This window comes from Hyaena hyaena, unplaced genomic scaffold, assembly GCF_003009895.1.
Source record: "Hyaena hyaena isolate Hyena2069 unplaced genomic scaffold, ASM300989v1 scaffold_2395, whole genome shotgun sequence".
Taxonomy (NCBI): domain Eukaryota; kingdom Metazoa; phylum Chordata; class Mammalia; order Carnivora; family Hyaenidae; genus Hyaena; species Hyaena hyaena.
In genome coordinates this window covers 25,544-35,467 of record NW_024083026.1, presented here as the reverse complement: position 1 = coordinate 35,467, position 9,924 = coordinate 25,544, and the positions used below count along the sequence as shown (strand labels likewise).

The following is a 9,924-nucleotide window of genomic DNA, read 5'->3' as shown; positions in this document are numbered from 1 at the left end:
TAGAAGGTATACACACTTCTAGTTAGTATTATTGTGCTACCCTGAAACTTGATGGTTTAAAACAAAAACTATTTTATTCTGTTCATTGATTCTGTGAATCTAAAATTAACACAGAGCATAATAGGATGTGTTACCTCTTTTCTTGTATATCATTACCTCATTAGTATATCATTACCTCATCTGGCAAGACATGAAGACGGAGTGAGTTCTCATTGGCTACCTTCTCCTTCTTACCCTCTATGGAATTCATTATTTTTCAAACATACTGTTAATGTTATTTCTTATGATTTTGGACTTTTTCTTCTTCTTCCTGCCAATCTGTAGTCGTCTTTTGGGTGATATTATCTCATTGCTTCAGTTAATGGCTCTTGAAATCTATAGTTGAAGCACTTTTTCTTTCCCAGGCTTCACACCTGTTTATGGCCAAAAAGTCTAAACTCAACATGTCGTAAATGTTCCTTTATGAATCTATGTCTCTCGCTGTGTTTCACAATGAATGATTACATTCTTCAGCAGTTTCTCCAAGTGAGAAACCTTGGAATGACCTTTTCCTCTTAAACCCCAAGTTGATTGGACTTCTTCCATTTTCTTTAAATCAGAACTTTTCACCTAAATTTTTATATTTTCCAGATATGTGCTGTAGCTATAGGTAAAAAATACACTCAGTGGAGATTTTAAATTCTACACATCAAGTATTTGTTGATGGAAATCTTTACAATATATAAGAAAACCATGTCAATATTAATTCAATATTATGGTAGAATCAATGTGGAATGTGGAAAACCCAGAAACACAATGGGTTCGTTGAAGACAGGGACAAAGACAGAGTATTAAATAGTGAATTATAAGATGAAGGCATTAAATAAAATTCTAAGAACCAGAGAGAAAACCCTTGAAATGGCTGCCTGTGTTCAGAATTAATTAAGATAAAAGGTTAACTCTAGAATTAGAAATGGCTTTTTTTTGTTTCCTTCAGACATTTTTGTATTCCTCCAAACTATCTTATACTTTGTAGTAAGAAAAAAAAATACTTTAACAATGTTTTTAACTTTCTTTTATTCTCATCACATTTTACTCCCTATCGAGTTTTGTTTAATTGTTCTTACTCATAATTAGACTACTAATACTGTCATGTTATGTATTAAGGTACTTATGAATTTGTGTCCAGAGACCCAAGCACATTTTCTGCTGAAATTATGAAAATGTAGCATAAATCATGATTGATGGCTGATGTATAAAAGATCATGTGAAATAATTGGGCTACTACACAGGGCAAATAAATACGCCAGAGATAAATGGAAGCAGTAAAGATGGGAGGTGTCTGTCATGTGGGTAGAGAATTTTTGCCAGTTTAAAAAATAGGCTATGACTCTTCTTTATTCCTCCTGTGCTAACCTAACATTGAACTCACTAGCTGCCATGATATAGTAGTGCAGTCCAGAAGGCCAGAAGACACTCACATGAAAATAGATCCAAAAAAGGAGAAAGTTCATTTTTATTAATAGATTGTTACAATCTAGTTTTATGTAGTATAGTGGACTTATCATTTACTCTGTATGAACTAGTCATGATGGGTTTAATGAGCGGTTTTTGGTACTCCCGGACGACACAGCAGGGCTCAGTACTGCAGTAATTATATATGTATTCCCAACTGTTGCATGAAGTCTTACAAGCACCACGAACAAGGTAACATTCTCTTTTTCGCTCTAAATCTTCTTTTGTTTTTTTCTGTGAAACTAGGAAAAAATATCTATGATCATAAACACAGATTTAATCCCCTCGCATAGATTGGTGGATAGATAAATAAAGCTGTTTATTTATTTATAAATAAATAAAATTGGTGGATAGATAGATAAATAAATAGATAAATAAAGAAGTTTAAAGTATAGAATGAAACCATTTTGTTTCTAAAATCATGTCCAGGCAACTGTATTAAGAAGTTTAGATTTTATCGCTTACATATTTTCACAGTATAAATATTTGTCCAACAATATTTCCTTTGTCACTGGCTTTAAAAAATAGAATATCATTAAATATGTAATCTGTGCATGCTTCCTCAAGAGTAAAGAGAAAAGAATGTGGAAAAGTCTACCTGTTTTGTGTTCTAAATAGCCATCCACCTCCAACATCCCCTCTCCCCCACAGATTACTGGACCAGCTGTAGAAAGCTTAATTTTGACAATGGCTGTAGTATCAGTTCATTAAATAACATTTAAAAAGAAGAGGCAGTAGGAAACATGTAAGAAGTCATAGTCTCATCAAAAAAAATAACAAACAGATTTAATTCTACATCTTGGGAATTTTTTTTTTTTTTGCCTTTATCTTCTCAACTGTCAGTTCCACTCATTTCTTTCATGCAAAATAGAGTGAATTGCATTTTAAATTCATGTGTAATCTCCTAACAACAATTTACTTGTTTTATTTTTGCCAGAGTAAAGCATTTATAAAAATTTTTTTTTGTTCTTCCCTCCTTTTCCATATTAGCAAATGTTACCTGATGGACCACAAGACGCAGTGAAGACAACGGTCAGGAAAATACAAAGTATCTTCATTGCTGATATTGTTACTTCGATGAAGTTGAGGCTAACCTCAAAATGTCTGAGGGTTGTGCTACTCTTTGATAAAAGATAGATGAACTCTTGTTTTTATAGCCTTCTCAGGGTGATTACCATTCTGATTAATGCTGCCTTTCAAGATTGAGCACATATTCATGTATTGTGTAATAGCAACAAACAGAATAGTGGACTTAGTTTTGTTATGGCCTCAATGAGCCAAATGTGAACTCATTTTCAGTTATACGAGCAAATAATAAAGTGTAAGTCATTTCAGTTTTTTAAATATTTATGTATTTATTTTGAGAGGTGGAGAGAGAGAGAGAGCGTGCGGGGGAGGGATAGAGAGACAGGAAGAGAGAGGCTTTATGCTGTCAGAGCAGAGCCTGACATAAGGCTCGATTTCCCAACTGTGAGATCATGACCTGAGCTGAAACTGAGAGTTGGCTGCTTAACCAAGTGAGTCGTCCAGGCGTCCCTAATTTTTTTTTACTTGAAAGCATATGCTCAACCTCATCTATATTTTCAGTCACATGCTTTTTTGAGCATCTATTATGTGCCAGACAGGCAGTTTTCTAAACATTTTATATAGATTAAGTTGCTTAATCTTCATGACAAATTCTATGACATAGGAACTTCCACTTATTTTCCAGTGAAGGCACACAGGCATTATGTACGTGTGTCAAATCAGACATGTAGTGGCTGGTAGAGCAGAGGTGAACTCCAAGGTATTGTGATGCCAGAGTCTATACTCTCACTTTTTCTACTCTCATAATTGAGTAAGTAAAAGGGTGTTTATCACATGAAGTTTTTCTTTGCAGACGTGGCCTAAATCAGACAGTTTGTGGGATGCAACTTTTCTACAAAAAGAAAATATTTCTATAACATAGTTTTGGCACTAATTAAAATTACCATAGTGATGCTATAAGAATAAGCAGTATAATTCCTTAGAAGCAGTGACTTATTCATAGGGCTTCCTCATTGATAGGGGAAAGCAGTGTGTTAAAAGTTGAACAAGCCCTGGATTTAGAGACAAATAATCCTGGCTGCTGGCTCTTCTGTTTACTAGCTATAGATTTGAGACCAATATTCACTAACTGAACCTCAAGATTCTCTTTTTGAAGCCTGGATTGTAGGACCAACCATATTTAGAGGTTTAAGGTAAGAATTAAGTAGGGGTTTATAAGATAATTGACATATACCTATAAATACTTTGGCTGGGTGTGAAAATCCAAAAAGATGTATCCTTACAATTTAATTATTTATGTTCTAACTCTCTTTGTCATCGAGGAAAAACACATTAAAAGGATATTCTATAATCTGGGTTTTAAAAGTAATCTAGTTTGTTAATTCTCTGCTTCATTTCTTATCCAAAAGGTGCTTATATTATTTATGGCCACATCACAGAAAATCTATTTTCTTAACATCTTTCTAAAAACAGCAAAGAAAGACATTTTATTTATTTTTTCTTCAAATATCGAGTGTTTTTCTATTTTTAAAAAATTATTTATTTTTTGATTTACATTCAAATTACTTAGCATAGAGTGCAACAATAATTTCAGGAGTAGATTCCTTAATGCCTCTTAACCATTTAGCTCATCCCCCCTTCCACAACCCGCCAACAACCCTCTGCTTGTTCTTCATATTTAAGAGTCTCTTATTTATTTTAATTTTTTAACGTTTATTTATTTTTGAGAGACAGAGCACAAGCAGGGGAGGGCAGAGAGAGAAAGAGACACAGAATCGGAAGCAGGCTCCAGGCTCTGAACTGTCAGCCCAGAGCCCAACAAGGGGCTCGAACTCACGAACTGTGAGATCATGACCTAAGCCGAAGTTGGTCATGCAACCAACTGAGCCACCCAGACGCCCCTTAAGAATCTCTTATGTTTAGTCCCCCTCCTTGTTTTTATATTATTTTTACTTCCCTTCCCTTATGTTCATCTGTTTTGTATCTCAAAATCTTCATGAGTGAAGTCATATGATATTTGTCTCTCTCTGATGACTAATTTCACTTAGCCTGATACCCTCAGCTTCTATCCATGTAGTTGCAAATGGCAAGATTTCATTCTCAGAAAAGGACACTGTAAACTGCTGGAGATTTATCAGGACCTATTGTATATAAACAGAACAAACTAACAGATATGAAAAACAGAATAAAAAATTATTGAAATATTATATTAGCACAGTGATGGCAGAATAAGAATGGTCATACATTACAGCTGTGTCCATTCCATCCGTCTAAAGTAAGCCACTCCTATCAGGCTTACTCTTACATCAGCCAGACTCTTACAGATTGGATAGTCTTTTTTTCTCTTGTTGCTGAAATGTGTGGTTGTACTTAGTGACATGTGAATCACACAAAACAAAGATAAAAATCTGAGTGATCATCATCTCAATTCTAGCAAGGAAGCACTATAAGTAGAACCAAATGGATGCACAGGAGATAATATATTAAATTATTGCTTAAAATAGATGTTAGAGGGTTTCATTTGAGAGAGATCCAGATTCTAGATTTCTACTAATAAAAAAAAATTTTGTTTTAAGGAAGAAAGATAGACAAAGTGTGGGGAAAAGGACAAAAATGAGATTGCAAGTAGTGATTAAGAAAAAGAGAAGATACAGAGGATTTATGATTTTTTAAAATTTTTATTTAGTTTTTAAAGGGGAGAGAATTGACCTGAAGTATATGAACCAAATGCTAAGATGAATAAACCCAACATACTTTTACTTAAGTAAGAATTTTGGATTCTTAGATGAGAAAATGTTTTAACATTCTTTTTAAAAGATTAGATGATTAAATCTAGTAATTATATGCTTCAAAACCACAGATTGGGACCCTTGAAGTTGTAGGTTCTTGGTGAAGAGCACGTGTCTAGGCTTTAGGGATTTGGGGTTGATGTGCACCCACCAAAGGAGCTTTTCCAGGCCAAGGCCTATATGTTGAGAATGCTACAAAAGGATATGATGTTTAAAAGAGAGTTGGTCAAGAGAAAATAAAAATTAAACGCTATTCTCTTATAGGAGTTTCCAATAAAACTTGACACTTTCTACCACTTCTCTGCATAAAGTATTGATTTGTTGGTCTGGCACTGGGGCTTAGCTTTCACATCTCAGGAAATAAGAGCCTACAACAGCACTAAGGTCTCTTTCATTGTAAAACTCTGACGCCATTTCCATTCTTTGTTCTCCACTACCAGACATCATGAATTATTTCACCTCCCCATCCCAAAATTGTATATTTCATTTCACCCATGGCTGCAAAGCTTAATTTTATGCACCAGTGGGCAGATTGATGGGCACTTTTGGATATTTTCAAATTGGTCAGAATCATAAAACCTTTTTACAGATGAGGACAATGAGAATTAAATTACTCAGAAAACAAAAGATTGCATAGATGTCAGTGGCTGGATCTTCTGCTACAATTTCTACTTCTTTTCCACTATAAAAAGTTCTTATGCAAGCTGTAACAATTATTGCTGGTTCATACATTTAGAAGCCATGAGTCCCTGAAGCTTAGCCTCTCTGTCCTGTCTGATTCTGCTGCACTTTGAAAACATCTATTAAATGCTTATTCTGCGCAAGACTCTGGTCTGCGTAATTTACAAGTAGAGTGTGTTTAAATCTCATTAAAGTCCTGGAGAGTGGGAGTAATGTTTAGCCCCATGTTCACATACAAGGAAACTGACATACAGAGACTTAAGTAACTTACCTAAAGTCAACCACTAATTAGTAAGTTGTGAGACTGAAACTGAACATGGTCTATTTTTAGAGCCCACACTCTACACCATTATTATTATGTAGGGACTTTGTAGAGAAAACACTCCTAGGAAATTAGTTTTGGAGAATCTAGAGAAAATTTGGAGAATAGCAGAAACTGATTTTTCCTTTCATCCCAACAAATGTCTTTACAACCAAGTCCAAGTCTCCTTTGACATTCTAGGCATAGAGGAGACCATGGCCTATCATGAATTCTCACTGACAATGAGTGAAAAACAAGTTCTCATGAAGAACTCTGGTGCAACTTGTAGCTATTGTTCTATATTAAGCCATAAATGGGTGTGAAAGGCAATGGTATAAATTTTATATATTTATTTATTTTTAAATTTGTATTCAAATTCCAGTTAGTTAACATACAGTTTAATATTAGTTTCAGGTGTACTATGTAGTGATTCAGTACTTGCATAGAACACCTGGTGCTCATCACAAACAGTGTACTCCTGAATCCGCATGGCCTATGTAACCATCCCACCCCCACCATGTAACTGTCAGTTTGTTCTCTATTGTTAAGAGTTACACTTGGGGCACCTGGGAGGCTCAGTTGGTTAAGCATCCATGACGGCTCAGGTCATGATCTCATGGTTCTGAGTTCGAGCCCAGTGTCAGGCTCTGTGCTGACAGCTTAGATCCTGGATCCTGCTTCTGATGATGTGTATCAGTCTTTCTCCCTGCCCCTCTCCTGCTCATACTTTGTCTCTCTCTCTCTATCTCTCAAAAATAAGTAAACTATTAAATTTTTTAAAATTTAAAATCTTAAATTTTAAAATTAAAAAATAAAAATAAAAAAAAACCTTAAATTTTAAGCCAATCTTAAAGATAACTATTAGAATATATGGTCGTATGGGATAATGTTATCCAGTATCTGTTGGTTTGTGTACTCTGTCTTGATCTGGAGGGCAAATTTATAGTTTATCAAACATATTTTTGTACTACCCCATTACTCAAGAATCATCTTTTTAAAAAATTACACCTATATAGTGATTTAAAAATATTAATCTGAAACTATATCCAGTAACCATTGCTTAAACAATGCTTAAGATGTTTAATGAAAACATATTTCTTGTTGTTACTGATGCCTCCTCCTAATAGCTGTTTATTAGACTATCACTTAAGTTACTGGTTATGGACCAATGACATTCTGTAAACTACCAGAATATACTTATTACTTCTGGTATTATGTATCAGTGGGCTATCTCACACTAAGGATGCAGTACAGTCCCCTCCCTAAGGAAAAAAATATCCTCAAGGTAACATGGCTATGCTCATACATGACAACATCCCTCATGACCTTTTAACATGAAAACACTTAATCAGACATGTTCGTGTGTGTTACCATATATGGAGACAAAGAAGAAGAAAATATATTTAAAAAAACTATGCCACATGGTGTTCGGGGCTCAGTTTTTCATGTATGAACCCAACTGAGCAGTGTTGGGTAGAATATGGTTGCTTCCTGGAAAGAAAAGCCTCTGTAAGAGAATCCTGCTACAAGGAAATTAATGTAGTGATCAAAGTTTTACATTTTAATTTTGAAAACAGAGTATTGATTATCTACTGTGATACATGTTATTATTTGCCTCATCTTCTTACATCTGAGTGAATTTTACGTTATGGCTTATAAACTCAAGAGTCATTAATATTCATTTCACATGTTTTGCATATGATCCACTTCTCTGGGTCAATTCTAATTTTGCTTAGATGAAGACTTATCTCCTCACTGAATACATGTTACTTTAAACTCACCCAACAGTAATATTCTCTTTTCTTCAGAAGGATTTTGGATGTGTGTGTTTCTGTGTGTATTTTATGTATCGATATGTGATATTTAGGACTCATTATTAAGCATTTCAATCACATATTTCAACTCTTCACCTTTTTACCCAGAATCACAGTTAATTTGTCTTATTCTTGTCTCCACTTTATATGTCATCTTATCATATTTTGAAAGCTTTTTTGGTGTCTATTCTAACAATAGTGACCCTTACTTTATTCCAATATTTTTAGTGTTCCACATTTGCTTTTATTTGAAATTAGCTTGATTTATTAGTGGCTTTTTTATTATTTACTCATATAGTATGGTATTATTATTATTACTATTAACAGCTATTATGCTACTATTATTATTAACTGCTACTTCTCACTGGAATGGAAACTCCATGAGGGTAGGGATTTTGACAGTTACACAGCGACGTTTAGGATAGAATAGTCATTTAATACATACTTGCTGAATGGAGGTTGAAATAAAATTATAGTAGCAATTGTAGTATCTATCATTTATCCAACTAAGAAAATTTTAGAAAATGGCACTTCTGAGAATGTGAATGTCAGAATACACAGTTCAGTTTCTAATTCTAAGAGACGAGAGACCAATTCACAGAGTTGTTATCCATTTCTTTCCCTTTTTGTGGGTATGGAAGATGACGAGGGGAAAACAAACTGATGTTCTGTCTTCCTAAGCTTTAAAAAGTAATTATGATTTACCCTTCCACATATGGCTTGCGTAAAGGAGAGCCATGAGAGAAATTTTCTGGAAAAATTGGTAGACTATACACAAAGGATATCCTTTACAAGTCCACTTTCATTTTATGATTTACATTTAACAAAAGGCTTCATTTTCACTATTAAATAATAATGAATATGTATTGAACATTTGCTAAATGTAAGTTAATGCCTGAACATTTTACATTTATCATCTCAGCTAAACATAACAACAACCTTATGAAGTAGTTATCTTCATTGCACAATGAGGTAAACAAGGCTTAGAGGCATTCATTTAGTAGCCTGTTAAAGTACCTGCACTAGTGGGCATCTGGGTGGCTCAGTCAGTTAAGCATTCAACTTCAGCTCAGGTCATGATATCATGGTTTGGGAGTTTGATCTCATGTTTTGTGAGTTTGATCTCCTGGTTTGCGAGTTCGAGTCCCATGTGGGGCTCTGTGCTGATAGCTCAGAGCCTGGAGACTGCTTCAGATTATCTGTCTCCCTCTCTCTCTGCCCCTTGCCCTCTCACACTGTTTGTCTCTCTCTCTCAAAAATAAATAAATAAATAAATAAACATTAAAAAAGTCCCTGCACTAGTAATTAACCATTGCTGACATTAGACTCTAAAGCAGTTTGATTCTTGAACCCAAGGTCTTCTTACCTGCTACACTAGAATCAATGAGCTTGTGAAGGAATAAATCTCTGAAAAGACAATACTGAATTTCTTTAATTTCTTTATGTCTCTGTTTATAGCGTGGAACTAAAGTTATTAACCTTTAGTAAATGGTAGTTGACTGACTGACTAAAAATAAAAGATGAACTCATGCCCAAAAACAGCAAAAGAATTAGCTGAATCAGTGCTTCTCTGAATACTATAATCTTTAGAAACATTGGGATAATAAGAAAGAAAGAAAGAAAGAAAGAAAGAAAGAAAGAAAGAAAGAAAGAAGGAAGGAAGGAAGGAAGGAAGGAAGGAAGGAAGGAAGGAAGGAAGGAAGGAAGGAAAAAGAAAAGGGGCACCTGGGTGGCTCAGTTGGTTAAGCATCCAACTTTGACTGAGGTCATGATCTCACAGTTTGTGAGTTCAAGACCCACATCAGGCTCGCTGCTGTCA

General features: G+C 34.6%; 1 protein-coding gene across 1 annotated transcript; it reads right to left on the bottom strand.

The window, feature by feature from the left end:
• Positions 1 to 1,551: 1,551 nt before the first annotated feature.
• DEFB113 (defensin beta 113) lies at positions 1,552 to 2,552 on the bottom strand (the record flags this gene model as incomplete). Its single annotated transcript, XM_039225594.1, has 2 exons — positions 2,495 to 2,552; positions 1,552 to 1,736 (listed from the first exon to the last, which is right to left on the bottom strand). Coding segments are annotated over exons 1-2 (243 nt in total), but the record flags the coding sequence as incomplete, so codon positions are not given.
• Between the last annotated feature and the right edge of the window lie 7,372 nt (positions 2,553 to 9,924).